General features: G+C 39.6%; 1 protein-coding gene across 12 annotated transcripts in view; it reads right to left on the bottom strand.

Annotated features, from left to right (window-relative positions):
• Positions 1-20054, bottom strand: part of CDC14B (cell division cycle 14B) — a 131336-nt gene that overhangs the window by 11609 nt on the left and 99673 nt on the right. For 3 of the 12 annotated variants that reach the window (XM_065946393.1, XM_065946392.1, XM_065946398.1), the window contains exons 10-13: positions 15774-15912; positions 15151-15310; positions 14358-14455; positions 4776-4892 (exon numbers count right to left, since the gene is read on the bottom strand). In XM_065946393.1, the coding sequence (XP_065802465.1) occupies positions 4776-4892; positions 14358-14455; positions 15151-15310; positions 15774-15912 (514 nt within the window). Of the gene's footprint in view, positions 1-8; positions 363-382; positions 1954-4775; positions 4893-9636; positions 9782-14357; positions 14456-15150; positions 15311-15773; positions 15913-20054 lie in introns of those variants that run through there. The other 9 variants (XM_065946388.1, XM_065946389.1, XM_065946395.1 and 6 more) reach the window with 6 other exon arrangements.

Consider the following 20054-nt stretch of genomic DNA (forward strand, 5'->3'; position numbering starts at 1 on the left):
CTACAGGGGAAAAAAAAAAGGATTTTACCATGAAGGCTTTTAAGTGTCCCATACGCAGTTATCAAAGACAAGGAAGGCAACATAATAAAAATATTGACATGCTAAAAAGTATACACTTGTATAATTCTTTAATGACAGATACTTTGGAAAAGACAGTACAATATCAACCATAAAGTAAAGACAAACAGGAGAGAAAAGGCAGAGCAGAAAAAGTTTCAGTTCTGCAAAAAATTAAAAAACAATAAACAACAATAAAAAAAGAAGGGAGGGCAAAAGCAGCCGAGCAATGAGAGTACCATAATGCCATTAAGGGCATTTGTTGCAAAGCATTCCTTTTCCTTCTTTCTCTCTGAGGAATCAGGCTGTGGGAAAAGTGGGAAAGAACGAAAAGATAAAGAAGTGTTACTTGATTATTTCCAAAGGCAGAATCTGGTTACAGAAAAAGCCGGGGCACTGCCAGCCGTTTCCAGTTTAGCAGAGTGCAGCTGGCAGCCCGCACCTGCTCCCGCCTTGCTCCACACGCCGCACAGCTGCAAGGGGACAGCCACCGACCCCTTTCTGTATTGGGTGACTGATCTACGTTGATCTTCACCCTACCTCCCTTCTTTCCTTCCCCAAGAGATCACTGTAACTTTCAACTAAACAGCGACTTTCAGAGGATAACTGAAGCAAAAGAAAAGAGAGAAACCAATTCCCATCTGGAGGTGACCCTCACTTAGATGATGATGAGGTTCTATCAGAGCAGCTCATCTGAATCAATCACTTAGTTTTCTGAGACCCCCAAGAGAGTACTGAGTATAAAGGTCCAGGTCAGTTTGGGAAGCCAAATGGGAAGATAGCTGAAATTTCAAAGGAAGATTAATAATTTAAAAGAACAGAGGTAACCAGCAGGAGAGAATATTTAGATACAACATTCTGGGGCTCCTACAGTGATACAGTTTTTAAAGATAATGGCAGTAACAAAAAATTAAAGCCCAGAGGTGATGGAATAGACACTGAGATCTGAGACTCTAAGGACAAGAAGCATTGAAAGGTATGATGATGGCAAACTTCACAAACGAGAAGACTTAAAAAGCCAAAGTCTGAAATGCAGCTACTCCCAACTGAAAGGCCTGTGAAGAGACTCATGGCTTCAGAGGCTGAGGAAAGAGTCTGAGTATTTATCTTCCTCCAAAATATAATTAGGCACAAAAAATAAGCAGGAAGTGATGGTTCCCAATGATGCAACTTAGAATAAAAATGGCACTTGTACATGACCATTTGCTTAGAAAACAAATGAAGTTATGATTTCTTTTAAAAAGGAAATGAACAACAGACAGACCCAAAGAAACAACATACGCTTACAGAAACATGCACTCAATAGGTGAGCTGTGTAAACACATGAACCAAACTGAACGACATCAAACGAGGTGCCTAAAGGTTCTCAATCAGAGGCTTGATGATGAAATGTTTGAGACTCATTCTAAAAGAACTTCTCAGACAGTCCAAATGAGAACACTGAAAACCAGGCCAATTCTATTTAGCTGGTTCTTCAGTGCATTTAGCAATTATTAAAAGAGAGATATTAAAATTGGTTTTTAGCTCTAACAGGAAGTGGGGGGTATAGAAGTCCATTAATTTACTTTTTTGGACTTCAGAAAGGGGATGAGGAAGGTGCCACATAGACTCCCCTCAGCACCCCATCTGCCACCAGACACTCCAGAGTTTCCACGCCTGAACTGTCATGGTTGTGCCAGAGCAGAGCTTAACACTCATGCTTTAAGTTTAGATGTGGCTAGTGTTCAGTGCATACATGGGAGAATAATCACCTGCCATGAGAGACACATGGTGGCAATTCTTCCCAACAACAAATACTTATGACAACACTCATAATGATTTTTTCAGTCTCCAAATAACTACCTTTTTAGCATGTTGGTGCAAAAGTTCTTCAAAGAGGTACAGCCTCTCAGTAAACTGTCAAAAATCAAAAGAGCCAAATCAATGGAAAGTGACTTTGAGTGAGGTGTTCATCCTGGAAGCCTCTAAGAGTAGAAGAGAATACAGAAATGAAAGGTCAAGTTCTGTGGCACAATAGAGATGATGATACACAGACAACATCAACCTGCAAGAGAGAGGACCTCGCAAATGGGAGTAACAGCAGACTGTCAGCCCTGGTGCCTTCAAAGTGTTTATTAATGTACACGGAAATGGGGTACTATTTTATATGTGTATCTATGTGTGTACTGCTGTTCCAAGAAAAGATTTCTATCCAATACTTTAAAATTAGTTAACCATCTTAGCTCATATTATTTTGTCCTGAATCAGTTATCCTCCAACCTAAAACGAGTACTATCCTATAGGATAAAAATACAGACTACCGCTTGGGTGCCTGAGGCCCATTATTTCCTAGAAACAGGAGTGGGACTGTACATAATGCATCTGTCTTTCTCTTGTGAGCTGCAAGTGGTCGCAGTTAAGGTGATGTCAAAACAAGTCAAAGCCAGGAAACAAGCAAAGGAGATCTGGCATGGAGGGAGGGCGTGGTTAAAAGCTCTATGAAACCCAACTGACTCCTGTTGTTTTACTTCTATGCCCCTCCAAATCTCTGAAAGTCCATTTCAGGATATAAAAGAAGTTTTTTTGACTTTCAGCACTATCCCAATTGCCTGAAAACTGCTTTGGGCTGTTTCAATATTCAAACTATTCAGTCTGAGCTCTAATACTTTAAAGCCCTCAAAGCAACAAGTTCAGGGACCTCAGGCAGGTGCTCAGCGCAATCAGGAACCACCTCTGCTGAAAAGCACAAGTTTAGATCACTAGACAAGACCTAGATGGAAAAACTGCCTTACGGCCACACCCTAAGAGGAGCGTGGTGTGACCCGGCACGTGCAGTCCCGGCTTCGGGACTCTAGTCATCTCATCTGACACCTGGAGAGCACCATCCGGGAAAGCAGAAAGCAGAATTAAATGTGCAAAACACACTTGGCTGTGAGGGAAGTCTGAAAAGAACATGTCCATTCAAAATATGTCTAACTATCATCAGCAGCAGCCCTTTTACTTAAATTTTTAATAATTTACATATAAGTGTCAAAGCTAAAAAACTCCCATTTCCCCTCATTTATTGTAGAAAAGTTAGAAAGAAAGAAAATGATTAAAAAAAAGAAAAAAAGACTCCCCACAAGAACTGGCATTTTAAGCATATTTCCCCTTTGTCTTGGAGAAGAAACTAGCTACCCACTCCAGTATTCTTGTCTTGAGAATTCCATGGACAAAGGAACCTGGCAGGCTACAGTCTACGGGGTCCCAAAGAGTCAGGCACAACTGAGTGACTAACACATACACACACACACACACAAATATTTAGGCTTGTAAATATTTATAACCTATATGCTTTTACACATATATAAAACACATTTTACATTTATAAAATTAAAGCAATATTTCATAAGTTTTATGTGTAGCCCTTTTCACTTGTTGCTCCATAAGCAGTTAACCCAGGTCATTAACTTTTCCTTGAAAGCATGACTCTCAATTCATTTGGCAGAATTCATCAATCATTTCCTATTTCTTACTGTTATAAAAAAAATTCTGGCATTACGTTATAATGTACCTAAACTCTTGACTTTTTTGTCAGCATTTCTCTAATATTCCTCTCAGTGGAATAAAAGAGTATTTGATACTTTCCCTAATGAAAAGTTTTAAACCCTAAAATCATGAATCAATGCTCAATTCTCAAATACTTGTTTGGAGGCACTAATCACATTCTTAGCTAAATAAAAGTTCGTAGAAAAAACTGTCCAAAAGAATCCACAAGGAGAAACAGTGGCAGAACTGAACAATTCCTTAAAACAGCAAAACACACAGCGCTCTTAGATTGTTGGCGAGTCCCTTAGGACCCAGGCTGCCGGGGCGGCTGCACCAGAAACCACTTCAGCGCTGAAGGTCACCGCAAGCCCAAAGCCTCAAAGGTGTGAGAGCAGAGAAGTTAAAAAATAGCAAGGAAAACTGTGAAGAACATTCTAAAGTCTGGTGCAGACTATCTTAGGTCGCTTGTGATCTCTGTGAGATAACACTGTCGTGCCTCATGGGTCGCCAGCTCTAGGCAAAGACACATACACACAAAAAAGGTGCCTGCCTATCCATCCTGAGATGATGGGAAGTGGGCAATCTGCTCTCTCCTAAAAGGGGATCTGATTTCGGCATATGTTAAAAATGAAATGTCTCGGATCATGATAAACATCCAAAAACAATGGTGAGTCATGGATTTGGTCACAGAACATGTCCATTTTCTTGTCAGAGTGTATACTAACGAAGGAAGTACAAGATGCTAGGCCAGAAGGTGAAAGAGCTACCCCTCTGGGGGTAGACTGTGACAGTCACTAGGTAAAGAAAGTTCCCAAACTCTCAAGAGTTCTCATTTTTTCAACACTTATGTGCAATTAACGTTCCAACAATTATGATGAATCTGATATATAGACAGAAAGATTTCCTCCAAGTCCTGACAGAGAGCTTTTAAAGTTCTCAATTTAAGAACTCAGAAGTACACAACAGTCTCAGCTTTCCCATATTATGACCCAGAGACCACATTTCCAATGTTAAGAATGAGCTCTGAAAAACAAAACAAAATCCTAAATTAAAATGGTCCAGATTTTCTCAGATGATGAACAAGTCAAACATTTTGATTAACTTCCCATCACTGGGACTTTGCTTTCTCCTGTCTTCATTTCTATTTCCAGAAGATTAAACTGGAAAGCCAATATCTGAAACACTTCAGAGAAGTAGGGTTCTTTTCTCACCTTTTAAAACTGCTTTTTCTTGAAGCAGATCTGGTGGTTCTTTTAGTAATGCCTGCACTGCCAGAAATGTTAGGTTCAGATGTTTTACAGCTCTGAACACTGGACTGAAGAATTACTCTGAAAATAGTTGGAAAAAAATAGCATTATATTCACTGAAACAATTTGCAAATACTTGACAGAGAAGGGCATTTTTGCACTTCAGTGCAAATTACTTTCTTGAGAACTGATAGAATTTTCCATAAACACATTTGTCAAAAAAAAAAAAATCTGAAACACACTCTTACATCAAGGTCTTTTGAGATAAAGCATCTCATTTCACTATGAAGGTTTACACAAAGATAACCAGAAAACTTTGCTTTTGGGAAATGAATCACCCAGCATGTCAAGCAATTCCCACACCAAAGAGATCAATCAGCAAGACAAATTTTTGTGCCCCAAAGTAAAATCAGATTCTCAGAATTCTAGTCATGAAACAAGAAATCATTTTAAATCATTTTAAAACCCTAATTCTAAAGACTATGAACATAAATATATACACAGTATTCACTCTTCAAAGATGGAAGAACAAGCAACAAAACTCAAGTCAACTTGAATCAAACTCAAATCAAACTCATGTTTTTTTATAACAATTCAAATTTTAAAAAGATGTTCAAAGCAATATTTTTTTTAATCTGGATTACAACTACCTACTATGTCATCAACTACCATTAAAATGAAATTGTTTTAATTTTGTGAAACTTTATTTAATTAGACTCTAGACATCTCAAGGAACTGATACCATGGCAGTAGACTGCCCAGGAGGCAAATGAACAAATCAGAAAGAACCCCTCAGATAAAGCCCACATAGAATACCTACTCAAAAGCAGAGAGTGTTTTAAATTTCCCCATTGAACTGTCATAGGGACAACAGCAGAAAACACCAAAAAATTTTACAAGCAATTCTTTTCTCCAAGAGATAATGACTAAAACACTGAACTTCATACATACACATTTATACATAGTCAACTTTTATTCATCTGTGAGAGAAAACACTATAAAAGTTTTATCCTCTCATATCCAAACAAACAAACAACAACTTACAAGAACCCAGCTCCTGGGTAACAAGAAACCTTCATAACTAACTAGCAGTCAGTCCTATCTCCTATGCCTGTGTTAACACCACATTAGTTAATAACCAAAGCCAGGTCCTTAAAATGTAGTAAATTCTTATAACTTCAGTATTACTCACACCATAGAATAATTAGCATTTAGTAAGATGCTAACTTCTCATCATTGAACAAACAATGGGGCTGTATTGCACCAGAGCAGAAGTCTGGAGGTCAGTGGTTTTCAAGCCATTTTGGGGGAGAGGAAGGGAGAGCTGAGGATGGGGGACTGCTAGCCAAGCTGTTTCTCTTTAAGTGAGAAGCATTTCTGAAAGCCTCATGAATGAGGCCTTCAACATCACTGAGGGAAACTGATCCTGGGTAAACGAGTCAGTGCTTGATTCAGGATTTCTAATAGAGTTTTATCATCCTATATGCTGACTGTTTTAACAAAAGAGAAAATGTATATGCTGACACAGTTACATGATCAAAAAGGGTACCAACTGCTCTGGCATATAAATTCTATTGTTGAAAACAAGGAGTTATTTTTACATTCTTTCTCATTTTATAAAGTGAGGAGAAGATATTTAGTTGTCTCTGCTAAGGCTGTGAATCTAGAATTTTTCATAGAGAAACCAAAACAACAATGAAAACAAACAGCAACAATCCCATTGCTATTACGGAAGCCCAGGCCCAGCGCTTCATGCTGCTACTGCTGTCCTGAAGCCTCTTGCCCACTTAACAGGGCTCGAGGCTTTTATCTCCATTTCTTGTAAACGGAGAAAATGAGACTCCTGTTGGCTTTTCTGAAATACCACATCTACTTTTCAAATAATTTGAGGCTACTTATGGTCAAAAGTATCAACTATTACACTGTAAAATCAGAAAAAAAACCCAAGAGCCAATACACTGCCTGCTGAGGAAATTTACCTCCTGATTTCTTAAATTAACTATTATGCCTAAATATTATTCAAACAAGAAATGACTGCTAACTCATATTTTAAGCTGGTAGGAAACATCTTTTTAAAATTATTTACTTCTCTATAAAATTAGTGTGAACAATTCAGGAAGTAATATTAGTAACTGATAATTTATGTGCAATTTTGAAAATAAGAGCATGACAGAAATTTGGAATGCACTAATCTCATCAATAAGATTCCGGTCACCAGTTATTTGCATTAAAAACAGACTAGTTATTTCATCTATAGGTTATATATCAATAAAGTGGGAAGAAAACACAGCAACTAAACTTAGATATTACTTATCTTACAAATAACACCCTAAGGTGGGTTAAGCTAGCCAACAAGGGTGAAGTATTTACTCTGCCATGGGGATGTGGGAACTCGGTACCTCCCACCTTGCACACCAGGCCAACCGCACAGCTTTGCCGGACAACATTCAGCACACGTCATTTCTCCTTTCCATCTTTTCCTGACAGAACCCTCAGTCCTACTTTCTATCTCTTGCCCTTACTAGAATTCCTTTTCTTCTCTGCAGTATCTTTTGAGGGCCAGTATTTTCAGATTTTGGATACAAAAATGCCTGCAACTTGAGGCAAAGCAAAAAAAATTGAAAAGCCAGGTCTCTAATCAATCAAGTCATAAAGTGCTCTGAAATAAATATTCATTCCAAGAAGAGGATCCATCATGCAACCATGCACAATTTACACTGGCTGTCCACCAGCAATACAAAAAGAGCCTTCAAAAAGATGGACCTGAGGCCCTGCAACATGCAGAGGTCCCCTTCCCACTGTTTACGGGGTCCTTTGCAGCACGTTAAGTGCCATCATTACAGGCGAGCTCTCCAGGCAGGCCAGGCAACAACCTATCAGGCAATGCTACATCATCGCCCTGGAGTAGTTACCTCAAAAGATAATTACAAGGATTATACCTGTTTACATCACTGGTACTGTTGAAACCTTTTGGTTTCCATAAATTGCAAATTAATCAGAGCAGGCTAAAGTAAATACTCTGATTTGGGTCTAGAAATACAGTGGCAAATGTCAGTAATAACAAAAAACGTTATGTCCTGGCACAGAATACCAAAAAGAGCCTAATAGATAACATTTTTAAACATATCTTGCAAAAAATAATATAAGCGTGAAATGCCTAAATATTATTAGCAAGGACTCCACCTGTTCTAATGGCCACTCAGAATAGTTTGAGAAGAATAAATCTACGCAGTGCATGATGTTCCCGAGTCAGAATGTGTGAAATCTAAGATCCATAAGAGAAGTAAAGGAACAGAACAAAACATTGTAAAGGGATAATTCATATCAGAAATACTGCCTGTGTAATAATAAGCTTGGGCTTCCCAGGTGGTGCGAGTGGTAAAGAACCTGCCTGCCAGTGCAGAAGATGTAAGAAAAGTGGGTTCAATCCCTGGGTTGGGAAGATCCCCTGGAGGAGGAAATAGCAACCCCAAGTCCCATGGACAGAGGAGCCTGGCAGGCTATAGTCCACAGGGTTGCAAAGAGTCAGACACAATTGAAACGACATAGCAAGCAAGCAAGCAAATAGTAAGTCTATACCAATAAGACATTTTTTAAATATCATAAATAGGAACATGTTAAGCAGATTTTCCTTAAATTTGAAAAGAAAAGCATCTGCTAGATTTTTAAATCTTTTCTAGCCATTTGAAGACATTCAATGAAAGCACAAAGAACTGGAGTTGGTTGCAATGGAATTATACTTTGGAGGAGATCCTAGAAGGCACTTTTGTATTCCTTTATAACTCCCAAGTCCAAGTCAGAACAGGACAAGAAATTCTTAAAATTTGAGCTAAAGGAAAAATTCGGAGAAAAAAGAATGCAATCTGGATGTAAGAGGGTAGCAGGGAACCACACTTTGAAAACACACATCCTCCTTTTCTGTGCTCTTGCCCTTAACTACATGATGTTCTCCAGTAAGCTTCTTGCCACATTCTGCAGAAAAGGAGTCTCTTCACTGTTAAGCTGTTCACTTAATGACAAAGAGTATCCGGAGAAAACAGACTGTGCCTCGACTAATCTAATAAAAACATTCTGATGACTTGTAGGAAAGGAGAGTGGGAGCAAGAGGAGCACAGTAATTGTCAAATGGAACACAGAGACAAGACTCCAGTCTTCTCTGCTTTCCTACTTTCATTCAGCACCAAGTGCTGAAAACTGTACTTAACTGTATGCCCTAAAGAGGAGGAAGGGAAACAAGGCAGAGGAGAAAAGTTTGCTCACTTAAGATAGAAGACTGGGCCTGCTGAGAGAGCACTGTGTTCAATGGCAGAATCAGAGGTGAAAAAGGGTCCAATGCTCATGAGACCTCATGGCTACAAAATCACACCTTTCCTAACAGCAGAAAACCAGTGGGAAAATTCTTTTTGCTTGATTGGAAAGACTATATTAAAGATATCTACTCAAGAAAACCAGAGGAAAGCTGTACAGACAACTGACTGAAAGAAAAACCATCCCAATGATCCCAAACTAACCATATATTTTTGATAGGAAAAAGAAACTACTTCATTGTCATCATAAATTGCTATTTCAAAAAAAATCTGTTAAGAGTAAATGCATTTTAAAAACAAAGTGTGTTATTTTTAATGTCCCTTGTACGAAACTAACAGTGAAGACTTCCTTCCCTACCACCAACCCAGGAAGTGCAAAGAATTCAGAATAAGAACCTTGGAAAAAAGGCAAATCAAACAAAGCTAGAAGAGCTGATAGTGAGAAAAACATGCATCATGAGAAAAAACACTGGACACCAGAGGTGAGCGCTAGTAGAGAAATGGAATGGGACACTTACACAGCAGCTATCTGTCAAGGGTCCTGATGGCTACTGTGTTCTGAAACCATCGAGACAGAATAGCAGGATGGGAAGAATGTAGTCACAAACAATCCACCAGATGACAATACTACACAGTGCAGAGGTCAGCACAGCTAGGGGACATCTGGAAAGGGGCGAAGGGGAAAGAACAGACGTTCAAACTGAGAAGCCAATGAATACAGAAATAAATAAAGCCACGTGTGAATTTCAGACCCCCTGCGACGCAAAGGGGCAGCAAACAGGGATCCAACTTTGCTGTTTCATGTTGGGGGAGAAAGCTGTCTTCAGTTTTAAATAGATTTGATATTTGGTAACAAAAGATTAGACCCAATCTCTAGTTGGATACCCCCCACGTTAATTTAATTTGTATGATACAGAAATTAAGAGTCACAGCTATGTGATTGAAATTCTTTAAAAAGCACAATAACCACACAGAAAACCAAATCACAGACAAAAATGAGGCAAAACCAACCAAAAAAAACAAAAAACAAACAAAAACCCCTGAGCTGATAATTAACAACAATCTCATAGAAGGCACAATTAATTATAAGTGAACACAACAGAGCATGTGTCTGCATTATAGATTTTCATTTGTTCCTCTACCTCTAGTAAAGCTCATGGCAAGAGAATTTTTTCCAATGATGAAGCATACCTACCCTACACTGTTAAGAGGGTTCTAAGGGATTATCCAAGGATAACTATATCTGTATTTTTACCTGCTTGTAGGATGCACTTCCATTCTTCATGCATCATTTTCCTTTCCCCTAGCAAACCTAGCAGAAATCATCAGCGCAGTACAGAAAGATAGGTAGCATGGACTAAGTTATAAAATCTACTGAATCAATTTTAGCAGAGACAATAACAGGTTTGCCATTACGTTTGAGTATCACTTGAAGATCATCGTACTATGTCATTGCCCGTCTTCATGACAGTTGGGATCAGAGAAGCTCTCTGACAAAATCACTAATTTCATAATTTCTAATACTTTAATTCTCCCCAAATATTGACTGTGAAATTGAAATCAATGACTGGATGTACTATATAACTTTCTTCTAAGAATCATGAGTACTCATCTATTTTTTCACTCACTTTCCCTCTTACAGGTATTTCCATTTGGCTAAGTACCAACAGTGAAGCAAAATAACTTGTCCACATTGACATACGGCAGAACCATTTCAGATTTTTAACCCAAGCTTCTGCTCAGGAGACTTTTACTTCTAAAAGGGGACTTTTAACTTCTAAAACAACACAAAGACCTTGGAAGGAAAAGAAATCTCCAGTTGACCTTTACTGGGGCCAAAGGAACTACAAAGAGCAAAGAAGAGATGACTGTAACAGCCAAGAGGGTTGGAAAAAGCAGACAGAATAAGGAAGGAGAAGGATGGAAAATCTACTGTGACTAATCGTAAATCCTCCAGGGCCTTTACACATAATTAAGAGCTTAGAATTTCAGCATTTTGCTTTTTCCTTTAAAAGTGTGACTTAAAAGCTTATTAGTTGTGTGCATGGGGAGAGGACAGTTTGGGGACTATTCTATTGTTTTGGGGATTACAAATACAATTAAAGGGAATCAGCAGTGAAAGCTGAGGGCTGGGGTTCCATCATTGGTCCGGGAATTAAGATCCCACAAGCCATGAAGCATGGCCAAAAAAAATTAAAAAAGATTGTTTAACATATGCCAAGAGTGCTTCACAAGGGGACAGTGCCTTTTACACCTTTTGGGATAAGGTGGGGTGTAACTAAGCAAATGGATAGCATAGAGGCTGGAATTTTCTCCATGGGTTGTTGCTAGTTACTATCATTCAGCCATCCATCAAGTTCCATCTCAGGGAACCGCACATACCAAGATAAATATCACAGCAACTCGTGTCATCTTCTGGCTTCCAACAATATTTCTAATTTCAGTCTACATTCGTTGTTTTCTTTTATGTTACCACAAACCTTTGATCTATGGAAGAGACTTTCATAGTTTCATTTTTTTAGAAAGAAGCATCGAATGATTTGTACTGTTATAAAACATATTCACAAGGTAACAGATAGAGTTACTAAAGGAAATTTCCTTTAAGCACTATCAAACTCAAGAACCTTTGACTAAGCAGAATTCCCATCCCCTGACTCGCAACTTGACTTCTGAACAGAAGGCAACAAGCAATTGAGAAATAAACCGATGCTGCAGATTTTTTAAAACAGAACAAAAAACCTGGACGTAACTAAAAGCAACCCCACAAAATAATCCATTTTATAGGGCTTGTAATTCCAAGTGTGGCCCCTGGACCAGCAGCAGCATCTTTGACACCTGGGAGCTTGCCAAAAAAGAAATGCAGAATCAGATGGCATCCCAGACCCACTGACCATTACCTGCATTTTAACAAGCTGCCCAGGAGACTCAAACACACACTGAGGTTTGGACAGCACTGCTCTAGGGCACTAGCTATTTCCTCCTGTATAAAAGTGGCTTCAGAATGATTATCTGGAGGGACTATACTATTTTTAAATAAAAAGAACCATTAAGACCTTAAATGAAGACTTGAAATTAAAAACAAAATGGCATTTGGAATTTAAAAAATTATTTAAAATGCACCATTCTTACAGCATTCTAGTTGACTGCATGCACAACAGCAAAGAGAATGCTTAATTAATGCCTATAATCAATAGGCATTTCATTCACATGGCACTTTATTATGGAAAACTCATTCCTTCCCTTTGGGTCTTTTAAGAATCTCCCAAGGCAGTGGCCCATGATGATACATCCTTTAAGTGGAACTGAACTTTGGGATTTAAGATTATGAGAAGATACTAGTGAAGGACCACTTTTAATTACAGAGGCCTGTTCTTCAGACTTAGGGACACAGTGAAGGAAGGAGAGAGTGGGAAAAATTGAGAAGAGTACATTGAAACATATACATTACCCAGTGTAAAATAGATGGCTAATGGAAATCTGCTGTTTAAAACAGGGAGCTCAACCTGGTGCTCTGTGATGACCTAGAAGGGTAGGATGGAGGGGGCAGCTGGTGGGAGAAGAGGGAAGGGCTATATGTATACTTATGGCTAATTCATGTTGTCATATGGGAGAAACCAACACAACATTGTAAAACAATTATCCTCCAATTCGAAATAAATTTTTTCCCCCTCTAGCTCAGACAGTAAAGAATCTGTCTGCAACGCAGGAGACCTGGGTTCAATCCCTGGGTCAGGAAGATCCTCTGGAGAAGGGAAGGGCAATCCACTCCAGAATTCCTGCCTGGAGAATCCTATGGACAGAGGAGCCTGGCGGGCTACAGTCCGTGGGGTCGCAAAGAGTCGGACACGACTGAGCAACTAACACTACTCCTACTATTGTGTCATAGTTTCTTACCATATTACAAGATGCTTACTGAATAACAAGATAACCTGTCTCCATCACCAAAAAGGCAGGGCGGGGGGTGCTGCAGAATTTGGTACCCATCCCACAGTGAAAGGTACTAGAAGGAAGGAATCCAGTGGCACAGGTGGGAGCATCTACTAAAGAATATCCCGGAAAAAAAATACAATGGCCAAGTTTTTTATTTTACCATCTTTCTAACAATCCTGGATGTTCCTCGAGATTGAATCTCAACTAACATTTACATGAGGAACTATAAGAGGACACACACAGACAACCTAATGACTATAAAACTTGCTATCTCCACTTTAAATCTCCTTCTGTGATTTGAAAAGAATTCCTCCAACAAAAAGTTCATATAAAAATATAGTTTAATCAATTCATTGTTGACTTAAAATAACATGACATTAAGCCACCATGTCACCACTAATTAAAATCCACCATATCAAAACAAATTATGTGCAATATGCTAGTAAATTTAAAGAAGTATGCAATTTTAACAACTACAGACAAATCTACATTCTATGGTTTACCTCTGCTGTCACTCTCTTGAGGATGTAAAATGGTTATGAGAAATGAATACTGCATACCATTTTAGTAAACAAAGAAACCAGCTATTGCAGCCACCAGCCAAAGGTGAACTGGTAAGCTCTGAAGGAACTCAGAAAGGAGAGTATCTGCCATCTAGCAGCCACCAGACTGCAGCCACTCCCCAGGACAAGCCCTGAGGAGACTGGGGTATGAAAACACAGAATACTGGACCCAAACAGCTGAGGCGCCGATCAGAGGAATGATTTCAGTGAGCCCAGACTCCTGCATCTTCCCATACATCTTCCCATAAATTCCTTCACTTGAGATATCTAGCTTTCTTTTATTAATGGTGATCTTTTGACATTAAGACTACCTGCCCTTTGCTGCAAACTCCTATATATCCTGGTGCCTCCCTGCACACCCCCATCACCTCCTCAGAGCAGTTCTCTCAGGGTTACTTGAAATGCTGCCTCCTAGGTTTTGAAGTCCTCAAAATTTTTAGTTGACACTTGCTATCCATAGAGAAATAGTTTTCTGAATAGTGCTTTCCTATCTATACAAGCTAGAGAGGTTACAACAGAGGACAGAGATAAATTAAAGTTAAATCTCATTTAAAAGTTAAATTCATTTCTCATTAAATTAAGAGTTTCGTAGGCAACACCCTTAGACTGTAAATAAAGTAAATACCCATTTCAAGGTGGCATAATAGTCATGCAACCATGGAGAAAATGTATAGAAGAAAAATGCTCATGAAGGACCTTATACACAAATTAAATAACAACAACTACACGGAGGAAATCAGACTCACGTGAGAGGAATAGCGCTTGTTTTTGACTGCCTTCTGCTTTTCAGGGCCCGAAGTCTATCACCTTGTGTCACTCCATTGATTTCGTCGTCATCACTGTACTGTGTAAGTAGAGAAACACTGAGCTAATGACGTAAGCTGTCCTTATTAGTGCAGTGAAGCAGAGCAGCTATACTTATCCATACAGATCATACACAGACACATACGAATATATTCATACCTCAACTTTCTGATGAACCCTAAAATATCTTGCTGCTTTCAAAATAAAGCTATAGGACACCTGAAAGCTGACTTTCACAAAGAACCCAATAGCACTCTTATTATAAAACATTTTGACAGTGAAGAGGCATAATGGGTTTTCAACATTGAAAACGCTTTCTTTAAATTTTGCAATCTACTTACCACTACAAAACGTATTTAGTACCGCTACCCCCTAAACTCTTGGTTCTTTAAGGTTCCCCATTTGCAAACAAGTGGTCTCCTAAATCAGCTATCATGAAATGGGAAAAAAACGGGGAGAGGGGGTATCACTAGGTCCATATAAAGAGTTTACTTTACATACCTCTTTTTATCCCAGTGCCTTGCGAGTAAACAAAACATAAACTTACAGTTTTATGGACACATAACTTTAACTATTTTGACTAAAAAGTTCCTAGACAGGGCAATAAGTATAAAAAATATGTGACGATAATCCCTCAGAATGTGCTTTATTTATCTACAATTTTCTCCGTGCCCTAAAAGCTTCTCAACAGCACATAAAGCAATGACAACAGCACGATGGGGGTGGTTCGATTACCAGTTCAGGTTCTTGCTTGTCTTGATTCTCGACCCCATTGATTGAAATGTCATCCACAGCCAAAAGGAGTTTTGAGACAGCCGCCCTGTGTTTTCCATTCTCCTGACCCCTCAACTTTTGACGAAAATAGTCACCTTCTATCCAGAGGCTTGCCTGTTTCCTACAGCATTTAAGTAACAATATCAAAATACAGCCTTCCAGAAAGAAACACACCAATAACTTTCTCCTACTGCTGTTACCACGGACTAAGAAAAATTCTAATTCCCATCACCTTCCAGACCCATGAATTCCTGAGGAATTACTGATAGTGCAGTTCATAAAGAATCCATCTGCAATGCAGGAGACCCTGATTCGATTCTTGGGTTGGGAAGATCCACTGGAGATGGGACAGGCTACCCACTCTAGAATTCATGGGCTTCCCTTGTGGCTCAGCTGGTAAAGAAACCACCTGCAATGTGGAAGACCTGAGTTCAATCCCTGGGTTGGGAAGATCCCCTTGGAGAAAGGAAGGGCTACCCACTCCAGTATTCTGGCCTGGAGAATTACATGGACTGTATAGTCCATGGGGTCACAAAGAGTCGGACACGACTGAGTGACTTTCACTTTCACTTCCATCCACTTACATCATCAAAAATTGTTGCTGTGGTCCAATCACCGAGCCAGGTCTGCAGATTCTGACCCAAGCAATGGTCTCGGTTGCTGTCATCCTGTAATGCTTCATGATGTAGCAGGCTATCAAAGTGCCTGTCCGTCCAAGGCCAGCTTAGAAAAGAAACAAACCAATGAGACCTGGTCTCATCTGCTCCAGGATTTTGTTGGGCAGGTAGAATTTTTTTAAAAGCTTCCCAGGATTCTGCTCCCCTCAACAGTGCTTCTCATGTTTTCATGTACAGTACAACCAAGGAGAGAGCTTTAATCGGTATGTGATGCAGCCTAGAACAGAGATTCCTAAAATCTCCCACGATTCTATGTTTAACCAAGACTGAAATCCACTTTCTAAGAGATAATTCTCAGTAACAGTGTTTTATACTCTGGGTTTTCAGTTAATAATACCATCATCTTTCTAAAAATATAAGCTTAAAATCTTGTACTTTCTCCCTCATCCAACATTTTTTTCTACTCCACTTTTATACATATTTGGACATGGACTGCCCCCCCAACTCACTCTATTCCTGTTGTCTTTCTTTACTCTCGTCTAGACTAGTATCATTACCTCCTGTGATGATTAATTCTAAGTGTCAATCTGGCAGGTGTAGCTGGATGAGATTGGTAGACTCTGAGTAAGCTGACTGCCCTCCATACTGTGGGTAGGCCTCATCCAATCAGTTGAAAGTCTGAAAAGAACAAAACATCCACCTCCCAAAGCAGAGACATTACTTTGCCAACAAAGGTCTGTATAGTCAAAGCTATGGTTTTTCCAGTGGTCCTATATGGATGTGAGAGTTGGACTATAAAAAAGGTCGAGTGCCAAAGAATTGATGCTTTTGAACTGTGCTGTTGGAGAAGACTCTTGAAAGTCCCTTGGACTGTAAGTAGATCAAACCAGTCAACCCTAAAGAAAATCAACCCTGAATATTCATTGGAAGGACTGATGCTGAAGCTGAAGCCCCAAAGTTTTGGCCACTTGATGTGAGAGCCGACTCACAGGAAAAGACCCTGATGCTGGGAAAGGCTGAAGGCAGAAGAAAAAGGGGGCAACAGAGGACAAGATTGTTAAATGGCATCATTAATTCAACGGACATGAGTTGGAGCAAGCTCCGGGAGATGGTGAAGGACAGGGAGGCCTGGCGTGCTGCAGTCCACGGGGTTGCAAAGAGTCGGACATGACTGAGCCACTGAACAACAACAAAGTTAGAGGGAACTTTCTACCAGACAGGCTTTGGACTTCAACTGCACCACTGGCTCTCCTGGGTCTCCAGTCTGCCAGTCCACACTGCAGCTGTTATACTCACCAGCCTATATATTCCCATAAGCCAGTTCCTTATAATAAATCTCCTTCTCTATACGAACATATCCTACTAGCTCTATATCTCTGGGAAATTCAAACTAACACAGATTTTGGTACTGTGAAGGGGCATACTACTCAAACACTATGTAAAAATGTGGAAGTGACTTTGGCATTGGGACTGTAAAGACCAGGAGAGTTTTAAGGCACATAATAGAAAAAACCTAGACTGCCTGAAGAGACTATTGGTAGGAGGAAAATGGACATTAATGAAGATTCCAGTGCAGACTCATGTGGAAACTGAAAGAAAAGCAATCCTTATTAGAAAGTGGCCAAAAAAACCCAGAAACCACCTGGCTGAATTGTGTTCTAATGCTTTGTGGGAAACAGAACTTCTGAGTGACGCCCTGGGGCATTTAACACCGTAGATTTAAATTCATAAGCAAAGTGCTGAAGGTCCAGCCTGGTTTCTCCTGACTGACATGAAGAGAGAGAGATGAATTGAAGAAGTAATTATTAAGCAAAAGGGAATGAGAGACTAAACATTTAGAAAACTCTAGGCCTAGTCAATCTGAAAAAAGAAAGAAAGTGTATTCTGGATACCAAGCAAATAAATTCCATAACAATATTACCCATGGATTTAATCATGGGTAATTAAAAGCCATCTCAGCAGAAGCCAAGAACACTGATAGGATTACAGTAGAAGACACACTGCCAGTTTGGACTAAAGGGGAGGATGAAATAGGGCTAAACAGGATGAAATAAAAGAAGGCTTTTTTTTTAAGTTTCAGGGATTCCATAGGACTGGACAACGCAAGTAACTGGTTGCAAATAAGGCCCATCCTTCAAGAGAAGGTTAGTATGACTCTGAAGGGTGATGCAGAGGTGAGCCTGGCTGCCAACACAACCACAGGCCCAGAGGTCAAGGCTGTCTACTCCCAGGTTTCATAGGGCAGGGCCTCCTGCATAGTTTCGGCAGGCCAGGCTGCCCCTGCCCATAGCCACAGGGGCAGGGCCGCCACCTTGGGCCCAAGGGGATGCTACTGTCATCCCAGTGGACCTGTTGAACAGAGAAAGGAGCTAAAGAGCCTAAAGATCCAAAGGCATTTGCTTTGCTAAGATCTGAACTTGCCTGGGACCTGTCACTACTTTCCAATTTCTCTCATTGGAATAGGAATATCTATTCTATGCCCATTACATTATTTTACTTTATGAGTACATAACTTGTCTGGTTTCAGAGGCTCACAGACAGGAATTTGCCTCAGGATAAATCATACCTGAAGTGTCAACCATGATTCAGGAGATATTTAGATGAGACTTTACATGTGGAACTGATACTGTAATGGGTTAAGACTTTGGGGACTGTTGGGAAAGAGTGAATGCACTTTACCTTAAATGAATACTGAGTGCCCAGAAAATAGAATGTTTTAGACTAAACTGTGCCTCCCCAAATCCAGATGTTGAAGTCCTTAACTCCCAATGAGACTGTTTCCAGAAAAAGGGCCTTTGCAGAGGAAATTAAGATTAACTAAGGTCATGGAGTAAGAGGGACACCTAATCCAACAGGACTTGTGTCCTTTCTTTTAAGAGAGGAAGAGATACCAGGACTGACTATATGAAGAGGACAAAGAAAAGGCTGGCTATAAGCCAGGAAGAAAGGCCTCATCAGAAATCAGCACCGTCATCTTCAACGTCTAGCCTCTAAAACTGTGAGAAAGTAAGTCTCATGCTCTACTGACTGAGCTAGTCAGGCAACTCTCAAATTATAAGAAAATAAATTTTTTGTTGTTTAGTATTGTGTTATAGTACTTGGAGCAAATCAATACACTGCCCAATGAATCTTACTTTTCCCTTGATAATCCAACCTTCACACCATCATCAGTGTTCTTCACCAAAGATCTTATCATATCAAATCCTCTTCAGATTTTTAACTGGTCAGCAGTGAACTTCAGAATTTCCCAACCTCAGCACTATTGACATTTGGGGTGAGATAATTCTTTATTGTGGCAGCTATCCTGTGCACTTCAGCTGAAAATCACCTCAACTGCTTATTATAATTGGAAAAAAATGAAATAATCAAAGTTGGATTTTGTTTTATTGTTTAGATTCTGGTAAAATATGCCTAACATAAACTTTATCATTTGAACAGATTTTTGTTTATGAATCATTTTCCTGATTTCAATTACTTCTCTATGATTCTGTTTAGCTCACTGAGGTTTCTTTTGGGGTAGGTGATATGAAAATTTATTGCTATCATGATTTCACCATCAAAACTTATGATCTTGATCTTTCCTTTTAGCCTTTTGTATAACACCAAAAGAGAGACACTGGCTACTTTGACAACCTTAAGGCCTGTTCCAGGAATGTCACCAACAGCATGACCTTTGCAACCAAATCCAGCAACCAGAACTTCATCATTTTCCTCAGAAACATTCAAACAACAGAGGCTGTGATTCTTTTGTCATTCTTGATTTGCTAAACCTTATACACTTCCTGATGGCAGAATTTGGCTGTCTGGTTTCAACCCCTACTTCTTCGTCACAATGCCCTTTGCATGAGAAGTGCCTCCAAAAGGACTGGCCTTCGGTCCTCATAGGCTTTCTTGGACTGTCTATCATGCCACTTGGGATGGCTATGGAGCTTCCCAGCAGCATGAAGACTGCAACACGTGTCCATCCTGCCGGCACCACAGACCTAAGCAAAAGAGCTCATGGAGCATTTTTAAGACAGCCATTAAAATTTTTTTTAATCCAAAGATCTATGTCTCTTTGGGGTCAGTTTCTGGTGATCATTTTAACCATTTTAAAATGCAGAGACAGCATCATTAACAAGTTAACACTGCTGTGCAATCACTACTACTATGTCCCAAGTGTACTTAAGACAAACTATACTCTGGTGGTTCGTGGGCAAAGAGTACTGTATAAGTCTGTTAGATATAGATGGTTTGTTGTGCTGTTCA

Source organism: Muntiacus reevesi, chromosome 10, assembly GCF_963930625.1.
Source record: "Muntiacus reevesi chromosome 10, mMunRee1.1, whole genome shotgun sequence".
Classification (NCBI taxonomy): Eukaryota; Metazoa; Chordata; class Mammalia; order Artiodactyla; family Cervidae; genus Muntiacus; species Muntiacus reevesi.